This window comes from Chiloscyllium plagiosum, unplaced genomic scaffold (genome assembly GCF_037043375.1).
Source record: "Chiloscyllium plagiosum isolate Xiang-an unplaced genomic scaffold, Cpla_swu_hap1 HiC_scaffold_26, whole genome shotgun sequence".
In the NCBI taxonomy this organism is placed as follows: Eukaryota; Metazoa; Chordata; class Chondrichthyes; order Orectolobiformes; family Hemiscylliidae; genus Chiloscyllium; species Chiloscyllium plagiosum.
This window is the reverse complement of record NW_028270164.1, coordinates 2,918,557-2,939,090: the sequence shown is the minus strand read 5'-3', so window position 1 is coordinate 2,939,090 and position 20,534 is coordinate 2,918,557. Positions and strand designations below refer to the sequence as shown.

Below are 20,534 nucleotides of genomic sequence, written 5' to 3'. Positions count from 1 at the left end.
TCTCTAACCGTGTCCATGTCTCTAACCGTGTCTCTAACCGTGTCTGTGTCTCTAACCGTGTCCGTGTCTCTAACCGTGTCCGTGTCTCTAACTGTGTCCGTGTCCATGTCTCTAACCGTGTCCGTGTCTCTAACCGTGTCCATGCCTCTAACCGTGTCCGTGTCTCTAACCGTGTCCGTGTCTCTAACCGTGTCTCTAACGTTGTCCGTGTCTCTAACCGTGTCCGTGTCTCTAACCGTGTCCGTGTCTCTAACCGTGTCCGTGTCTCTAACCGTGTCTCTAACCGTGTCTGTGTCTCTAACCGTGTCCGTGTCTCTAACCGTGCCCGTGTCTCTAACCGTGCACGTGTTTCTAACCGTGTCCGTGTCACTAACCGTGTCTCTAACTGTATCCGTGTCTCTAACCGTGTCCGTGTCTCTAACCGTGTCTCTAACTGTATCCGTGTCTCTAACCGTGTCCGTGTCTCTAACCGTGTCCTCATCGCTAACCGTGTCCTCGTCTCTAACCGTGTCTGTGTCTCTAACCGTGTCCGTGTCTCTAACCGTGTCCGTGTCTCTAACCGTGTCCGTGTCTCTAACCGTGTCCGTGTCTCCAACCGTGTCCGTGTCTCTAACCGTGTCCGTGTCTCTAACCGTGTCCGTGTCTCTAACCATGTCCGTGCCTCTAACCGTGTCCGTGTCTCTAACCGTGTCCGTGTCTCTAACCGTGTCTCTGTGTCTCTAACCGTGTCCGTGTCTCTAACCGTGTCTCTAACCGAGTCTGTGTCTCTAACCGTATCTCTAACCGTGTCCGTGTCTCTAACCGTGTCTCTAACCGTGTCTGTGTCTCTAACCGTGTCTCTAACCGTGTCTGTGTCTCTAACCGTGTCCGTGTCTCTAACCGTGTCTGTGTCTCTAACCGTATCTGTGTCTCTAACCGTGTCCGTGTCTCTAACCGTGTCCGTGTCTCTAACTGTGTCCGTGTCTCTAACCGTGTCCGTGTCTCTAACCGTGTCTCTAACCGTGTCTGTGTCTCTAACCGTGTCCGTGTCTCTAACCGTGTCCGTGTCTCTAACCGTGTCTCTAACCGTGTCTGTGTCTCTAACCGTGTCTCTAACCGTGTCCGTGTCTCTAACCGTGTCCGTGTCTCTAACCGTGTCCGTGTCTCTAACCGTGTCCGTGTCTCCAACCGTGTCCGTGTCTCTAACCGTGTCTGTGTCTCTAACCGTGTCAGTGTCTCTAACCGTGTCCGTGTCTCTAACCGTGTCCGTGTCTCTAACTGTGTCCGTGTCTCTAACCGTGTCCGTGTCTCTAACCGTGTCTCTAACCGTGTCCGTATCTCTAACCGTGTCCATGTCTCTAACCGTGTCTCTAACCGTGTCTGTGTCTCTAACCGTGTCCGTGTCTCTAACCGTGTCCGTGTCTCTAACTGTGTCCGTGTCCATGTCTCTAACCGTGTCCGTGTCTCTAACCGTGTCCATGCCTCTAACCGTGTCCGTGTCTCTAACCGTGTCCGTGTCTCTAACCGTGTCTCTAACGTTGTCCGTGTCTCTAACCGTGTCCGTGTCTCTAACCGTGTCCGTGTCTCTAACCGTGTCCGTGTCTCTAACCGTGTCTCTAACCGTGTCTGTGTCTCTAACCGTGTCCGTGTCTCTAACCGTGTCCGTGTCTCTAACCGTGTCTCTAACCGTGTCTGTGTCTCTAACCGTGTCCGTGTCTCTAACCGTGCCCGTGTCTCTAACCGTGCACGTGTTTCTAACCGTGTCCGTGTCACTAACCGTGTCTCTAACTGTATCCGTGTCTCTAACCGTGTCCGTGTCTCTAACCGTGTCTCTAACTGTATCCGTGTCTCTAACCGTGTCCGTGTCTCTAACCGTGTCCTCATCGCTAACCGTGTCCTCGTCTCTAACCGTGTCTGTGTCTCTAACCGTGTCCGTGTCTCTAACCGTGTCCGTGTCTCTAACCGTGTCCGTGTCTCTAACCGTGTCCGTGTCTCCAACCGTGTCCGTGTCTCTAACCGTGTCCGTGTCTCTAACCGTGTCCGTGTCTCTAACCATGTCCGTGCCTCTAACCGTGTCCGTGTCTCTAACCGTGTCCGTGTCTCTAACCGTGTCTCTGTGTCTCTAACCGTGCCCGTGTCTCTAACCGTGTCCTCATCGCTAACCGTGTCCTCGTCTCTAACCGTGTCTGTGTCTCTAACCGTGTCCGTGTCTCTAACCGTGTCCATGTCTCTAACCGTGTCTCTGTGTCTCTAACCGTGCCCGTGTCTCTAACCGTGTCCTCATCGCTAACCGCGTCCTCGTCTCTAACCGTGTCCGTATCTCTAACCGTGTCTGGGTCTCTAACCGTGTCCGTGTCTCTAACCGTGTCCGTGTCTCTTACCGTGTCTGTGTCTCTAACCGTGTCCGTGTCTCTAACCGTGTCCGTGTCTCTAACCGTGTCCGTGTCTCTAACCGTGTCCGTGCCTCTAACCGTGTCTGTGTCTCCAACCGTGTCCGTGTCTCTAACCGTGTCCGTGTCTCTTACCGTGTCTGTGTCTCCAACCGTGTCCGTGTCTCTAACCGTGTCTGTGTCTCTAACCGTGTCCGTGTCTCTAACCGTGTCCGTGTCTCTTACCGTGTCTGTGTCTCTAACCGTGTCCGTGTCTCTAACCGTGTCTGTGTCTCTAACCGTGTCCGTGTCTCTAACCGTGTCCGTGTCTCTTACCGTGTCTGTGTCTCTAACCGTGTCCGTGTCTCTAACCGTGTCTCTAACCGTGTCCGTGTCTCTAACCGTGTCTGTGTCTCTAACCGTGTCCGTGTCTCTTACCGTGTCTGTGTCTCTAACCGTGTCCGTGTCTCTAACCGTGTCTGTGTCTCTAACCGTGTCCCTAACCGTGTCCGTGTCTCTTACCGTGTCTGTGTCTCTAACCGTGTCCGTGTCTCTAACCGTGTCTCTAACCGTGTCCGTGTCTCTAACCGTGTCCGTGCCTCTAACCGTGTCTGTGTCTCTAACCGTGTCCGTGTCTCGAACCGTGTCTGTGTCTCCAACCGTGTCTGTGTCTCTAACCGTGTCTCTAACCGTGTCTGTGTCTCTAACCGTGTCTCTAACCGTGTCTGTGTCTCTAACCGTGTCCGTGTCTCTAACCGTGTCTCTAACCGTGTCCGTGTCTCTAACCGTGTCTGTGTCTCTAACCGTGTCCGTGTCTCTAACCGTGTCTGTGTCTCCAACCGTGTCCGTGTCTCTAACCGTGTCTCTAACCGTGTCTGTGTCTCTAACCGTGTCTCTAACCGTGTCTGTGTCTCCAACCGTGTCCGTGTCTCTAACCGTGTCTCTAACCGTGTCCGTGTCTCTAACCGTGTCCGTGTCTCTAACCGTGTCTGTGTCTCTAACCGTGTCCGTGTCTCTAACCGTGTCTGTGTCTCTAACCGTGTCCGTGTCTCTAACCGTGTCTCTAACCGTGTCCGTGTCTCTAACCGTGTCCGTGTCTCTAACCGTGCCGGTGTCTCTAACCGTGTCCGTGTCTCTAACCGTGTCCGTGTCTGTGTCTCTAACCGTTTCCGTGTCTCTAACCGTGTCCGTGTCTCTAACCGTGTCCGTGTCTCTAACCGTGCTGGTGTCTCTAACCGTGTCCGTGTCTCTAACCGTGTCCGTGTCTCTAACCGTGTCCGTGTCTGTGTCTCCAACCGTGTCCGTGTCTCTAACCGTGTCTCTAACCGTGTCTGTGTCTCTAACCGTGTCTCTAACCGTGTCTGTGTCTCTAACCGTGTCCGTGTCTCTAACCGTGTCTCTAACCGTGTCCGTGTCTCTAACCGTGTCCGTGTCTCTAACCGTGTCTGTGTCTCTAACCGTGTCCGTGTCTCTAACCGTGTCCGTGTCTCTTACCGTGTCTGTGTCTCCAACCGTGTCCGTGTCTCTAACCGTGTCTCTAACCTTGTCTGTGTCTCTAACCGAGTCTCTAACCGTGTCTGTGTCTCTAACCGTGTCCGTGTCTCTAACCGTGTCCGTGTCTCTAACCGTGTCTCTAACCGTGTCCGTGTCTCTAACCGAGTCTCTAACCGTGTCTGTGGCTCTAACCGTGTCCGTGTCTCTAACCGTGTCTGTGTCTCTAACCGTGTCCGTGTCTCTAACCGTGTCTCTAACCGAGTCTGTGTCTCTAACCGTATCTCTAACCGTGTCCGTGTCTCTAACCGTGTCTCTAACCGTGTCTGTGTCTCTAACCGTGTCTCTAACCGTGTCTGTGTCTCTAACCGTGTCCGTGTCTCTAACCGTGTCTGTGTCTCTAACCGTATCTGTGTCTCTAACCGTGTCCGTGTCTCTAACCGTGTCCGTGTCTCTAACTGTGTCCGCGTCTCTAACCGTGTCCGTGTCTCTAACCGTGTCTCTAACCGTGTCTGTGTCTCTAACCGTGTCCGTGTCTCTAACCGTGTCCGTGTCTCTAACCGTGTCCATGCCTCTAACCGTGTCCGTGTCTCTAACCGTGTCCGTGTCTCTAACCGTGTCTCTAACGTTGTCCGTGTCTCTAACCGTGTCCGTGTCTCTAACCGTGTCCATGTCTCTAACCGTGTCCGTGTCTCTAATCGTGTCTCTAACCGTGTCCTTGTCTCTAACTGTGTCCATGTCTCTAACCGTGTCCGTGTCTCTAACCGTGTCCGTGTCTCTAACCGAGTCTCTAACCGTGTCCGTGTCTCTAACCGTGTCTCTAACCGTGTCCGTGTCTCTAACCGTGTCCGTGTCTCTAACCGTGTCCATGTCTCTAACCGTGTCCGTGTCTCTAACCGTGTCCGTGTCTCTAACCGTGTCCGTGTCTCTAACCGTGTCGGTGTCTCTAACCGTGTCCGTGTCTCTAACCGTGTCCGTGTCTCTAACCGTGTCTCTAACCGTGTCCGTGTCTCTAACCGTGTCCGTGTCTCTAACCGTGTCCGTGTCTCTAACCGTGTCCATGTCTCTAACCGTGTCCGTGTCTCTAACCGTGTCTCTAACCATGTCCGTGTCTCTAACCGTGTCCATGTCTCTAACCGTGTCCGTGTCTCTAACCGTGTCCATGTCTCTAACCGTGTCCATGTCTCTAACCGTGTCCGTGTCTCTAACCGTGTCCATGTCTCTAACCGTGTCCGTGTCTCTTACCGTGTCCGTGTCTCTAACCGTGTCTCTAACCGTGTCCGTGTCTCTAACCGTGTCCGTGTCTCTAACCGAGTCTCTAACCGTGTCCGTGTCTCTAACCGTGTCCGTGTCTCTAACCGTGTCCGTGTCTCTAACCGTGTCAGTGTCTCTAACCATGTCCGTGTCTCTAACCGTGTCCGTGTCTCTAACCGTGTCCGTGTCTCTAACCGAGTCTCTAACCGTGTCCGTGTCTCTAACCGTGTCCGTGTCTCTAACCGTGTCCGTGTCTCTAACCGTGTCCGTGTCTCTAACCGAGTCTCTAACCGTGTCCGTGTCTCTAACCGAGTCTCTAACCGTGTCCGTGTCTCTAACCGTGTCTCTAACCGTGTCCGTGTCTCTAACCGAGTCTCCAACCGTGTCCGTGTCTCTAACCGAGTCTCTAACCGTGTCCGTGTCTCTAACCGTGTCCGTGTCTCTAACCGTGTCAGTGTCTCTAACCGTGTCTCTAACCGTGTCCGTGTCTCTAACCGAGTCTCCAACCGTGTCCGTGTCTCTAACCGAGTCTCTAACCGTGTCCGTGTCTCTAACCGTGTCTGTGTCTCTAACCGTGTCCGTGTCTCTAACCGTGTCCTTGTCTCTAACCGTGTCCGTGTCTCTAACCGTGTCCGTGTCTCTAACCGAGTCTCTAACCGTGTCCGTGTCTCTAACCGTGTCTCTAACCGTGTCCATGTCTCTAACCGTGTCCGTGTCTCTAACCGTGTCCGTGTCTCTAACCGTGTCTGTGTCTCTAACCGTGTCCGTGTCTCTAACCGTGTCCATGTCTCTAACTGTGTCCGTGTCTCTAACCGTGTCTCTAACCGTGTCCGTGTCTCTAACCGTGTCCGTGTCTCTAACCGTGTCCGTGTCTCTAACCGTGTCCGTGTCTCTAACCGTGTCTGTGTCTCTAACCGTGTCCGTGTCTCTAACCGTGTCCGTGTCTCTAACCGAGTCTCTAACCGTGTCTGTGTCTCTAACCGTGTCCGTGTCTCTAACCGTGTCCGTGTCTCTAACCGTGTCTCTAACCGTATCTGTGTCTCTAACCGTGTCCGTGTCTCTAACCGAGTCTCTAACCGTGTCCGTGTCTCTAACCGAGTCTCTAACCGTGCCCGTGTCTCTAACCGTGTCTGTCTCTAACCGTGTCCGTGTCTCTAACCGTGTCCGTGTCTCTAACCGTGTCTGTGTCTCTAACCGTGTCCGTGTCTCTAACCGTGTCCATGTCTCTAACTGTGTCCGTGTCTCTAACCGTGTCTCTAACCGTGTCCGTGTCTCTAACCGTGTCCGTGTCTCTAACCGTGTCCGTGTCTCTAACCGTGTCTGTGTCTCTAACCGTGTCCGTGTCTCTAACCGTGTCCGTGTCTCTAACCGTGTCTGTGTCTCTAACCGAGTCTCTAACCGTGTCCGTGTCTCTAACCGTGTCTGTGTCTCTAACCGTGTCCGTGTCTCTAACCGTGTCTCTAACCGTGTCTGTGTCTCTAACCGTGTCTCTAACCGTGTCTCTGTCTCTAACCGAGTCTCTAACCGTGTCCGTGTCTCTAACCGTGTCCGTGTCTCTAACCGTGTCTGTGTCTCTAACCGAGTCTCTAACCGTGGCCGTGTCTCTAACCGTGTCCGTGTCTCTAACCGTGTCTCTAACCGTGTCTGTGTCTCTAACCGTGTCTCTAACCGTGTCTCTGTCTCTAACCGAGTCTCTAACCGTGTCCGTGTCTCTAACCGTGTCCGTGTCTCTAACCGTGTCTGTGTCTCTAACCGTGTCCGTGTCTCTAACCGTGTCCGTGTCTCTAACCGTGTCTCTAACCGTGTCTGTGTCTCTAACCATGTCCGTGTCTCTAACCGTGTCCGTGTCTCTAACTGTGTCCGTGTCTCTAACCGTGTCCGTGTCTCTAACCGTGTCTCTAACCGTGTCTGTGTCTCTAACCGTGTCTCTAACCGTGTCCGTGTCTCTAACCGTGTCTGTGTCTCTAACCGTGTCTGTGTCTCTAACCGTGTCCGTGTCTCTAACCGTGTCTGTGTCTCTAACCGTGTCTGTGTCTCTAACCGTGTCCGTGTCTCTAACTGTGTCCATGTCTCTAACCGTGTCCGTGTCTCTAACCGTGTCTCTAACCGTGTCTGTGTCTCTAACCGTGTCTCTAACCGTGTCCGTGTCTCTAACCGTGTCTGTGTCTCTAACCGTGTCCGTGTCTCTAACCGTGTCCGTGTCTCTAACTGTGTCCGTGTCTCTAACCGTGTCCGTGTCTCTAACCGTGTCTGTGTCTCTAACCGTGTCTCTAACCGTGTCCGTGTCTCTAACCGTGTCCGTGTCTCTAACCGTGTCTCTAACCGTGTCTGTGTCTCTAACCGTGTCCGTGTCTCTAACCGTGTCTGTGTCTCTAACCGTGTCCGTGTCTCTAACCGTGTCCGTGTCTCTAACCGTGTCCGTGTCTCTAACCGTGTCTCTAACCGTGTCTGTGTCTCTAACCGTGTCTCTAACCGTGTCCGTGTCTCTAACCGTGTCTGTGTCTCTAACCGTGTCCGTGTCTCCAACCGTGTCCGTGTCTCTAACCGTGTCCGTGTCTCTAACCGTGTCAGTGTCTCTAACCGTGTCCGTGTCTCTAACCGTGTCCGTGTCTCTAACTGTGTCCGTGTCTCTAACCGTGTCCGTGTCTCTAACCGTGTCTCTAACCGTGTCCGTATCTCTAACCGTGTCCATGTCTCTAACCGTGTCTCTAACCGTGTCTCTAACCGTGTCCGTGTCTCTAACCGTGTCCGTGTCTCTAACTGTGTCCGTGTCCATGTCTCTAACCGTGTCCGTGCCTCTAACCGTGTCCGTGTCTCTAACCGTGTCCGTGTCTCTAACCGTGTCTCTAACCGTGTCCGTGTCTCTAACTGTGTCCGTGTCTCTAACCGTGTCCGTGTCTCTAACCGTGTCCTTGTCTCTAACCGTGTCCGTGTCTCTAACCATGTCCGTGTCTCTAACCGTGTCCTTGTCTCTAACCGTGTCCGTGTCTCTAACCGTGTCCTTGTCTCTAACTGTGTCCGTGTCCATGTCTCTAACCGTGTCCGTGTCTCTAACTGTGTCCGTGCCTCTAACTGTGTCCGTGTCTCTAACTGTGTCCGTGTCTCTAACCGTGTCCGTGTCTCTAACTGTGTCCGTGTCTCTAACCGTGTCCGTGTCTCTAACCGTGTCTGTGTCTCTAACCGTGTCTCTAACCGTGTCCGTGTCTCTAACTGTGTCCGTGCCTCTAACCGTGTCCGTGTCTCTAACCGTGTCCGTGTCTCTAACCGTGTCTCTAACCGTGTCCGTGTCTCTAACTGTGTCCGTGTCTCTAACCGTGTCCGTGTCTCTAACCGTGTCCTTGTCTCTAACCGTGTCCGTGTCTCTAACCATGTCCGTGTCTCTAACCGTGTCCGTGTCTCTAACCGTGTCCGTGTCTCTAACCGTGTCCGTGTCTCTAACCGTGTCAGTGTCTCTAACCATGTCCGTGTCTCTAACCGTGTCCGTGTCTCCAACCGTGTCCGTGTCTCTAACCGTGTCAGTGTCTCTAACCATGTCCGTGCCTCTCTAACCATCGAGTATGAAACTGGACAGTGCACACACATGGTGTGTGTGTCATGACGATAAAACCAGGAATGTTCAGACTTTGTAAAATGAACAGTGAATCCTACCTGGCAAGGGAATAATCTGTCCTCTGACCTAAAGCAGATGGGGGAGAATAAAGAGGAAAGTTACCAATCTGACACAAACATGAACGCACTACCCTCAAACAACAGAGCAGGTGACCCTCAATAAAATCCCTGAAACTGAGTGGAGGACACGGTGGGGAAGCTCTCTGTCGGCCTGTACTGGGGACAGGAATTTATCTTGAGTTTTATGGAGTGAAGGGGGAGAGCGAGATCCGTTGGTGTGTCACAGAAAAATACAGAAATGGAGAAGAGTCTGCAATGTGTCTGATTGGCCAGAGACAGAAATCCCCTGGATCACTGACCTCCTCCAGCAGTGACAGACCTCTCCTGAAAAGGTTCACACTTTCACTCAGTAAATGCATCATAAACCTGCCTTATTAACCAGAAATATTTAAACCTTGTATTCAAGATGTAGCTGTGGAGCAACATTATGTGGTACTGTTACAATGCATACAGAAATGATTCAGGAGGATGATACAGGAGCTGAAAGGTTATAATTATGAAGAAAATCCATCAGGCTGGGCATTTTCCTTTAGGAAAAGAGAAGGCTGAGGGGTATAATTATATAAATCTTTAGAATTCTGAAGGGGCTCGACAGGTTGGATAAAAAGATGTTTACTTGTGGGAGGGACCAAAGCTCGGAGCCATAAAACAAGACAGTCACTAAGAACCTGGAAAGGGAATTTAAGGGAGTCCTCTTCCACTCAGAGATGGGGAGAATGTGAGTCTCACTCCCACAGGGATTGGTCAAGGTGAATCACATCAAAATATTTACTGTAAGGGAAATGACTGGATGGCAGAGAAAGAACAGCAGAATTGGGGGTGGCACGGTGGCACAGTGGTTAGCACTGCTGCCTCACAGTGACAAGGATCCAGGTTCAATTCCCGCCTCAGGCGAGTGACTGTGTGGAGTTTGCACATTCTCCCCTTGTCTGCGTGGGTTTCCTCCGGGTGCTCCGGTTTCCTCCCACAGTCCAAAGATGTGCAGGTTAGGTGAATTGGCCATGCTAAATTGCACCATTGTGTCCAAGGGTGTGTAGGTTAGGTGGGTTAACCATGGAAAACGCAGTGTTATAGAGTAAGGGAATGAGTATGATGCTCTTCGGAGGGCCGAATGGCCTGTTTCCACACTGTGCTGATTCGATGGTAATTTGAGAAGATGATAGAATGGGACAAGGCTCGGCTGAATCACAAACACAGGCTTCACTGTAACAGGCTGGCTACTGCTGTCAATCTTACAGCCAATAATGTCTCCACCTGCAACTGGACTGGGGCTGATTCAGCATCTGAATTGGAAATGAGCTGAAGGGTCAATCGCTGGGGAACTGGAGGAAGAGCAACAAACCCCCTCTCCGCCCCAGCTGGGCTGTGCGTCAGGGGTCAGGCAGTCTGTGAGAACTTCCTGAACCCCAAACACAGGCTCTGCAGGAGCGGCTGGCCTGGAAAAGTCTGGGATTTATTCCAGAAACCAAACGCCAACTCAGCAAGCCAGAGTGTCTCGATCACCTGGTGGGTGCTGTCTTTGACTGACTGAAAAGGGACCTTTCACAGCAGGAGACATTGATCCATCCTTTGATCTCCCTTGTGGCTCCTGGGGCTCTCTCTGTGTTTGTTGTTTTTGCAAGACAGGGAGCTGTGGATCTGAAGCCTGTGTTTTATTGCTGCTGTGGTGTTCACTGTGAAGGTCAACTTTAACACAAATGACAACCAGTCAGCAGGATCAATCCTGGGTTAGCCTTGCACTCTGTCCAAACATACCCCAACTATCAAGCATCGACTTTTATCCCTGAGCTTAGGACCTTCTGGTTGGTAAACAAAGCTATGGTTCTGAAATAGTTAATGTTGATGCTGTACACAGGCTGATAATGTCACATACTCCTTGGCAGAGAATGAGATAGTCTTGGGAAAAAAGTGAGGACTGCAGATGCTGGAGATCAGAGCTGAAAAATGTGTTGCTGGAAAAGCGCAGCAGGTCAGGCAGCATCATAGGAACAGGAGAATCGACGTTTCAGGAATAAGCCCTTCCTGAAGAAGGGCTCATGCCCGAAATGTCGATTCTCCTGCTCCTTGGATGCTGCCTGACCTGCTGCACTTTTCCAGCAACACATTTTTAAGCTAATGAGATAGTCTCACACAAAGTCCTGATGACGTGGCACTCCTTGGCTCCTGGTAGTTGTATTTACTGTAAGTGTACCTTGACTTTTACAACAATTGCCCCTAAACAATGCCATGGGCTGTGAGTACAATGTTGAGACTGTGCCTGGGCAGTTCAATTGAATATACATCACACCCAAAGATCGGTTGCTTGCTGCCATATTTTGTTTCATAACTTGGAATGTGTTTTACTGTCTTAAATAAAGCAAGTCAGAGTGTCTCAAACCCTGAGGAGCAATTGATGAGATTGTTCTGATTAATATGACAGGGTGAGCAGGGTGGGAACAGTGTGCTGACTCAGCCCCGATCATGCCCAGACATTCAGCCAGCTAATCCTCTCCAGAAACAAATGATCACCATCTGAGGTCACACTAAAGTGGATGGGACAATCCTCAATGGCAGAACAGGTCACTGCCAGAGGCAGGGCACTAGAGCACTGACCCAAACAGACTGTGCAAGCTGCTAGACTGGATCTGCGGCAGGTGGTGAGGGAGTAAACTTGAGGGAAAAACATACCTGACCTCATCCTCACCAATCTATCAACTGCAGATGTATGTGTGTTACGGTATCAGTAAGAGTGAACACTGCACAGTCCTTGTGGAGACAATGCACTGTCTTCACATTAGGAATAATCTCCATCGTGTTGTGTGGCACTAAATGGGACAGACTTCAATCAGTTCGAGAAACTCCAACTGGGCATCCATGTGGCACTGCGGGCCATCAACAGCAGCAGAACTGTACTCCAGCACAATCTGTAACCTCATAACCCGGCATATTCCCCTACTCAACCATTACCATCAAGCCAGGGGATCAACGCTGGTTCAATGCAGAGTGCAGGAGGGCATGCCAGTACCAGCACCTGGAATACCTGAAGATGAGGTGTCAACCAGGTGAAGCCACAGGATTACTTGCAAACCAAGTGCAAGTGACAGGCAGAGCTACGCAATCCCACAACCAATAGATCCGATTAAAGCTCTGCAATCCTGCCACATCCAGTCATGAATGGTGGAGGATGATTAAATTACTCATTGGAGGAGGAGGCTCCACAGATATCCCATCCTCAATGACAGAAGAGCCCAGAACATCAGTGCAAATATAAGGCCGAAACGTTCACAGCAATCTTCAGACAGACGTGCTGAGTGGATGATCCCTCTCAGGCTCCGCCAGTGATCCCCAGCATCACAGACACCAGTCTCCAGCCAATTTGATTCACTCCACGTGATATCAAGATACGGTGGGAGACATTGTATACTACAAAGATTACGGGGTCTCACAACAGTCCAGCAATAGGACTGAAGATGTGTTTTCTGAACTTGCTGCTCCACCAGCCAAGCTGTTGTATTACAGTAACAACACTGGCATCTACCCGACAACGTGGAAAATTGCCCAGGACTGTCCTGTACATAAAAGGGAGGACAAATCCAACCCGGCCAATTACTGCCCCATCAGTTGACTCTCGATGGTCAGTAAAGTGATGGAAGGTGTCATTAACTGTGCTATCAGGCAGCACCTGCTCAGCAATAACCTACTCAGTAACACCCAGTTTGGGTTCCCCCAGGGCCACTCAGCTCCTGACCTCATTACAGCCTTGGGTCAAACATGGACAAAAGAGCTGAATTCCAAAGGGGTGGGGAGAGGGACAGCCCTTAACATTAAGTCTGCGTTCAACCGAGTGTGGCATCAAGGTACCCTGGCAAAACTGGAATCAGTGGGTATCAGGGGGTAAACTCTTCGGTGGTTGTAGTCAGACCTGACACATAGGAAGATGGCTGAGGCTATTGGAGATCAGTCATCTCAGCTCCAGGACATCTCTGCAGGAATTCCTCAGGGTAGAGTCCAAGGCCCAACTATCTTCAGCTGCTTCATCAATGACCTTCCCTCCATCATAAGGTCAGAATGTGTCACCGATGGTTACACAATGTTCAGCACCACTTACAACTCGTTACTGAAACAGTCCGTATTCAAATGCAACAAGATCTGGACAATATCCATATTTGGGTTGACAAGTAATAACCATGCCACACAAATGCCAGGTTATGACCATCTCCAATATAAGACAATCTAACCACCACCTTTGACATTCAATAGTTACCATCACTGAATCTTCCACTATCAACATCTTGGAATGACATTATTATTTACCATAAACTGAGCTGAACTTGTAGCCATTATGTTTATGTGGCAAGAACAGGTCAGAGGCTAGGAATATCGCAGTGGATAGCTCACCTCCTGACTCCTCAAAGCCTGTCCACCATCAACAAGGCACAAGTCAGGAGTGTGAGGGAATCCTCCCCACTTGCCTGGATGGGGGCAGCTCCAACAACACTCAAGAAGCTTGACACCATCCAGGACACAGCAGCCGCTTGATTGGCACCACATCCACAAACATCCCCTCCCTCCCCCACTGACACTCAGTAGCAGCAGTGTGTACTGTCTACACGATGCACTTCCTTCCAGAAAGACAAAGGCGGCAGATACATGGGAATACCACCCGCTACAAGTTCCCCTCCAAGCCACTTACCATCCCGACATGGAAATATGTTGCCGTGCCTTCACTGTCACTGGGTCAAAATCCTGGAATTCCCTCCCTAAGGGCATTGTGGGTCAACCCACAGCATGTGGACTGCAGCGGTTCAAGAAGGCAGCTCACCCCCACCTTCTCAAGGGGCAACTAGGGACGGGCAATACATGCCAGCAACACCCACATCCCACAAGTGAGTAAAAAGAACTCACTCTGACTTCTAATGTTACGTCTATCCTCTACCAGTGATAATTGAACAGACTCTCGGACAGCATATAAAGGATGGATGAGGGACTCTGGTGCTGCATTGGTAGTGTCCCGGTCTCTGAGCCAGGCAGCCTGGATTCAAGTCTTACCTGCTGCAGAGGTATGTCATCACATGTCTAATTAAGTTGATTAAAAGCAGCTACAATCTCTTTCGGGGCAATGGTAGTGTCTCTACCCCTGGACCAAAGGCTTGGGCTCAGATCTCAGTTGCCCTTAAGGTGCGCAATTGCGTGCCCCAACAGTTGGATTAAAACAACGAGAAAGGAGGGTTGGTGACAGCAAAGTTGGACACCAGCTCCAGTTGTTCTCACCCAAAGCCCTTCAGAGCACTGCACCCCCCCCCCCCCCCCGCCCCCCACCTCCCCAGCCATTCCCCTCAATCAGATAACCCTGTAGGGGGCACTACATTCACCATTAACCAGAACAACCAGCTCCCCTTGATTCAAGATAAAAGCAGCCAGACTGAAACTAGTTAACATGTAGCACAAACCTCAGGAAACCTCAAGAAAATTAAACTTGCATTAAACGTACTAATTGTTTTTTCTTTTATCAGTACCAACACATTAAATAAACCTTCAATCTGGGAACTGTTTGCTCAATATTTGAAGGTTGACATGCAATCTCTCTCGGAACTATGATAAATCTGAGATTTGTTCTTTTCTGCAATGTTCCAGGATAACATCGTACACTTCTAGACTTTAACCCCCAGTGTCTGTCTGTACAAAGTAGTTCCATTGCAAGTTTAATCTAAGAGACAAACTGCAATAGTTCTAAAGACTCAGAAAGATTAGGAATATCGAGACTTAATTTAGAGTCTGGTATTCAGACAAGAATGGGATATTTAAATAACTTAAGCAGGTAGGATCGATTGCTGACACTAAACTTTAGACACATGTGGGCTTTCATCGGAACATTTATAAATCAGAAAATTGGAGAGAATGCAGGGGCCTAGCTGAACAGGCTGATTACAGAGAGATCGGACACACTCATTCCAGGAGATAACTTTTCCCAAAACTCAGTCCTGACCCTTTCAGATAACTACTCGAGTAATTTATTTTTTCCCCACTAAGGAGATCAGCTGGATTAATTCTTTCCAAAGATTAGAAGGCTGAGGAAGGGAGGATAATTTGAAAACATTATGTCTGAAGCTGTTGATTTTTAAATTTGGACAAACCTATTATTTGGAATTATTATCCTGATGGCAAAACTCAAAGTTATTTAAAATCCTGAATATGTAAATCTTCAAGAGGTCAAAGACAATTCCAGTGGTGACAGAGAGTTGAACAGAAGAGTGTAATATTAAAGCTTATGGTTGATCTTTAAAACTCCGAGTTTTGAGAACTAGCACAATAGCTAAGGCAATTTAATCGCATTACAGAATTACTGCAAGGGGTACAGATAGCTTTGATGAGATTTGGACTAAATTATACTGAAAGGATCCCAAAATTCATGATTAGCTTTTCATGAATAAGATTAAAAATAATTCGTACTTTCTCCCAGAGTCTTCTGTAGAAGGTCATGTTTCGCCTGTAGTTTAGTGATCAGGTTTCTGCCTTCAAAATATTCCTTCAGTTTCTGTGGAAAAAAACAGGGAACCATAGTGAGGCAACAGCACAGAGGTTACTGGGACCTGCTCCCTGCCTCTCTAACCTCTTCACTATCCTGAAACCATGTGGGCAGTGGATCCTTCAACAATTCCATGTGGTCAATGTGCTCTGACGTTAACAAGTGAGTCACATTAAAGTGTCCTGACCTGTCAACAAGGACATGCAGATCTCTGTCTGAGCCGCCATCCAGGGTCAGGGACACAGGACATTCAGAGGTTTTAGCTGAGTCGACGAGGAGAGAATGTTTCCTCTTGTGGGAGAATCTAGAATGAGGGGTCACTTTTAACAAAATCAGTGATTGACGATTTAAAACAGAGATAAGGAGAAATACTTTCCTCCGAAGGAGTTGTGGATCTTTGGAGCTCTCTCCCAAAAATGGCAGTGGAGCAGAAACCTTGAATGTTTTTAAAACAGAAGAGATAGATTGTTGATAAGCAAAGGGGTGAAAGGTTATCAGGTGTGAGCTGGAACATGGAGGTGAGGTTCTAATCAGAGCAACCTTGATCTTATTGAACGATGGGGTAACCAAGAGGGACTGAATGGCCTCCAACTGCCTTCATTTGGATATTTACATGACTTCTCTTAATGCAAATGACTCCAGGACAGAATCGATGCAACTCAGCAACACTCTAACATTAAAACGCTCACATCTCTCCGTACCGTGAAGTAGAATTGCTCTGTTTCCTGTTGGTTGGCCCGTCTCTTGGCGATACTAGGCTTACTCATGAATGTTTCCGAAAGGGTGGATTTGACAGACTCGGTGGAGTTTGTGTACTGGAAGCAGTCAGCCACATCAAAGTCTTCAACCGTGACCATGTCCTGGATTGTCTGAAGTGTAGCCTCCATGGTCTTCTTCACCTGCAGTTAGTCAAAAACAAACGGGGATGTATCCCAGCAAAGACAGAGAGCTCTGGGGACGTCTGGTACTGTACTCATTCACAAAAAGAAAGGAAATGATTTTTGATTCGACTGCTTTGTAACAGAGTTAAAAAGAGTTAACATTTCCAGTCTGGTATGACTCTTTCAGGATTGTGAAGAGCTGGAAATTGGTTTCTCTGCTGTAAGTGCAGAGCGAAAAGGAGCAGGTAGAACAGATTGTAACAAAGTGAGTGCTAATTATAGTCATGGAGTGATTGAGATGTAAAATGGATGCGAATGAGCAGGTCAATAAGACATGGCCAGGGGTGAGCAGGGGAATGAAAGAAAAAGAACAGAAATTGGAACTTCATGTGGAATCTATCACAGGATCAGAAACTATTTACCTAAGGGTTAGACTCAGAATTAAATCTACAATGTGTAGAGGATGAAAGGAAATCAGAGATCAATGTGGTGGTCCTGCTAGATTGGAAACTAACACACAGGATGACTCCCTGATAAAAAGTCATTGAGTTGAAATGTTAACTCTGTTTCTCTCCACAGATGCTGCCAGGCCTGCTGAGTATCTCCAGCATTTCCTGTCTTTGTTTCAGATTTCCAGCAACCACAGGATTTTGTCTTTGGTATAAATTGCTTTCAAGAGCAAAGATATCAAAGTCATCGCATGTCTATTCATCAGGAAGGGTAAAACACCCAGGAGCAAAGTATTTATAATCAAATGCAGTAAATCACAGGCAACATTCTTTCAGGAAAGACAAATGCTGTCTGATCAAACCCTAAATTTCTCAATATCCCAAATGTACATCAGAAAACCCAAGACAGGAAACCTATTTTCCCATTTCCTCTGGTGAATGAATCAAGAATACAAGGACATCACCTTAAAGACAATGCAGAGGCATTTAGAAAGTAAATTAGGAAGCAATTGAGGGTAAATAAATCTGACATCCTCTTCTGTAGATGATTCTGGATATCGGGACGTGTGTGTGTGTGTGTCTGCGCGCGTGTGAGCATGTCTGTGTGTGTGTGTGTGTGTGTGTGTGTGTGCATGCGCGTGCGAATGTGTGTGTAGATGGAAGTTGACAGATTTCTGTTGGATATGAGTATCAAGAGATATGCAGCAAAGGCCAGTGATTGGAGCTGAAATGAAGGCCCTGTATTGGTGCCCTGTATTGGTGTCTAAATGCCCTTGGGCTATGTGAATTGTTTGGCCATTTCAGAGCCAACCACATCACTGTGGGTCTGGAGTCACATGTAGGCCAGACCAGGTAAGGAGGGCAGATTTCCTTCCCTGAAGGACATTAGTGAACCAGATGGGGTTTTTCCTGATAGTTTTATAACATCATTACTGAAGTCATTGTTTTATTAATTGACCTTAAATCGGACAAGGATCCAACTAGTTTCGTCAGAGCATTAACTTAGATCTTTGACCATTACTACTTGGTCACCATCCCCCTCAAACAGGGACTGACAGGTCTCCTCTTGTCCCTGTGTTTCTCATGTGAACAGAATGAGTCAAAATGCAAAGGTTCAAATCTTCCACCTTGAAAGGAGGTGAGTGAAGAGGGACCTTGGTGAGGAACAGGGAATGTGGAACCCAACAGGTTCATCCAGAGTCAGGGTTTTGTTCAATCCATGTGCATGATCTGTCACAAAGTACTCATTGACACAGAGGGGACCAATGCAGTGTCACTGTCATGGCCAGAGAGAATGTGTTCCAGAATGTGTTACACTGTGTTACAGAAGCTGCTCAACAATTATTCAGCGATTTCAGAGTGAGACAGGACCTTCAACCAACTGCACTGGAACCATCACAGCCCCTAAACCAGCAATCAGTTGTGTGTAACAGGCACCTACCTCCTCATTCTCAATCTTCAGAGTGGCCAACCTGGACTGTAGTTGCTGGCAGCGTAAAACCAATTCCCCCTGAACTGGCTGCTGAACACACAGATGGGAGACCTACAAAAAATAAACCATCAGCGTTATCATAGGGCACCGAGGTTCAGACAGGAGACACCAACTTCCGGACTATTGACAGTCAAGGGGTGACAGGTCTGTCACTGTGTAACACTGGGGTACAGTACTGGTGGGGACAGGTCTGTCACTGTATGACACTGGGGTACAGTACTGGTGGGGACAGGTCTGTCACTGTATAACACTGGGGTACAGTACTGGTGGGGACAGATCTGTCACTGTATAACACTGGGGTACAGTATTGGTGGGGACAGGTCTGTGGCTGTATAACACTGGGGTACAGTACTGGTGGGGACAGGTCTGTCACTGTATAACACTGGGGTACAGTATTGGTGGGGACAGGTCTGTGGCTGTATAACACTGGGGTACAGTACTGGTGGGGACAGGTCTGTCACTGTATAACACTGGGGTACAGTACTGGTGGGGACAGGTCTGTCACTGTATAACACTGGGGTACAGTACTGGTGGGGACAGGTCTGTCACTGTATAACACTGGGGTACAGTACTGGTGGGGACAGGTCTGTCACTGTATAACACTGGGGTACAGTACTGGTGGGGACAGGTCTGTCACTGTATAACACTGGGGTACAGTACTGGTGGGGACAGGTCTGTGGCTGTATAACACTGGGGTACAGTACTGGTGGGGACAGGTCTGTCACTGTATAACACTGGGGTACAGTACTGGTGGGAGAATGGTCTGTCACGTTAATAGGAAAAAAGATCGACAATATTGATTAGAAACATCATGCCAACACATTGCCTACATACTGTGCTGGATAACCGATCAGACCCTGGTGTTTTAAAGAGTTACACTCACCCCATCCCCCATATGTGCCTGGAAATCAAACTTTGGTGGCAGACAGAACACGGTGTGGTACAACTCCATGAGGCGCTGCTTGTCATTGGTTGCATCCAGATTGTCAATTGCATTTTCAATAATCTCCAGCCCTTCGTGCTTAGACTGCTCGACGTTAATCTCGGCTGACAGAAAGGTCCTCATTGCTCGGTTCAGACTGGCATGGTAGCCCAGGTCACAGCACTAAAAGCAACAGCATGGATCAGAATGTGCTCACACCTGAAAACCAACACTCTTTCACACATTCCCACTTTCAAACTGTGAAGTAAAACCAAGCTTTGACTCTCACATCAAAACTGCTCTCCCCTTCCTTCTCTGCTTCTTTCAATTTTCCAATTGCTTCCTAACCCCAGCCCCAGCACCCACTACACCTTCACAAACAATCCCCCAATCATCTCGGACCTCCTGGAGTGATTCCTCCGTTCTCACTCTCCTCTCATTTTCGTTTATTCATACAGGAGGTGTGGGTTTTTTTGACCATCCCTAAATGCCCTGGAACTGAATGGCTTCCATTGCTATTTCAGAGGCTAGTTAAGAGTCAGCCACATTGCTGAGGGTCTGCACTCACACATAGGCTTGGTCACAGAATCCCCATCAAGTGTTACAGCACAGAAAGAGGCCATTCGGCCCATGCTGTCTGCATCATCTTCCATGTGAGCTTAGATGATGTTTCCCCGGCTGGTGAATCCAGCAGCTGGGGACATAATTAAATTACAGGAAAAGGGACTGGTAATTTCAGACTGAGATAAGGAGGAATTTCTTCACCCACCAGGTCAAGGACAGCAGGTTTCCTTCCCCAAGGGACACCAATGGGTTTTCACAACAATTGATAGTGATTACAGAGATGCCATTCCAACTCATGTCCCCAAAAAGCCAGACAGTGTCTCTGCGTCAGAAAAGCCACCTCTGACAACACATGGTGTTCATCAGCACACACTCACTGTTCTCCAATTCTGAATTTCAAGACATTATAATGAAAGAGTGGAATCTTATTGGAGGTCACGAAAGGGCAGTGGCAGCACGGAGCCTGAAGAGAGACCTGATAGCCGTTTGCTTTTTACCCCAAGGAGGATGGACAGCAGTGGATCAGGGTCAGTGCAGTTCTTGGTACGTGATAACACCCTCAATAGGGCCTGATTTTGAAGCTTGCAGATGATGGAAACCGCGGACGTGTAGCAAGCGTGCTGAGACGTAGCAAACTTCAAGGGAATGTGGACCAAGTGGTGAAGTGGGCAGAACGAGGCAGCTGCAACCTAACAGGGTTGTGTGATTTGGTTGATAGAATATGGAAATGTAAATATAAATTAATGCAACTTTCCAAAACATTGTGTCAGAACAGGGAAACTCTGGGCGCATGTGTGCGCAGGAACAGAAAAACTCTGCATGCGCGTGTGTGCAGGAACAGGGAACCGCTGGGCGTGTGTGTGTGTGGAGGAACAGAGAGCCTCTGGGCGTGTGTGTGTGTGTGCAGGAACAGGGAACCGCTGGGCGTGTGTGTGGAGGAACAGAGAGCCTCTGGGCGT

At 49.1% G+C, this 20,534-nt stretch overlaps 1 protein-coding gene across 2 annotated transcripts in view; it reads right to left on the bottom strand.

Annotated features, from left to right (window-relative positions):
* srgap2 (SLIT-ROBO Rho GTPase activating protein 2) overlaps window positions 1–20,534 on the bottom strand; it is a 196,215-nt gene that overhangs the window by 82,487 nt on the left and 93,194 nt on the right. For both annotated transcript variants that reach the window (XM_087973417.1, XM_043716324.2), the window contains exons 7-11: window positions 18,973–19,194; window positions 18,039–18,140; window positions 15,969–16,166; window positions 15,192–15,276; window positions 8,742–8,769 (exon numbers count right to left, since the gene is read on the bottom strand). In XM_087973417.1, coding sequence (XP_087829543.1) covers window positions 8,742–8,769; window positions 15,192–15,276; window positions 15,969–16,166; window positions 18,039–18,140; window positions 18,973–19,194 — 635 coding nt within the window. The remainder of the gene's footprint in view (window positions 1–8,741; window positions 8,770–15,191; window positions 15,277–15,968; window positions 16,167–18,038; window positions 18,141–18,972; window positions 19,195–20,534) is intronic.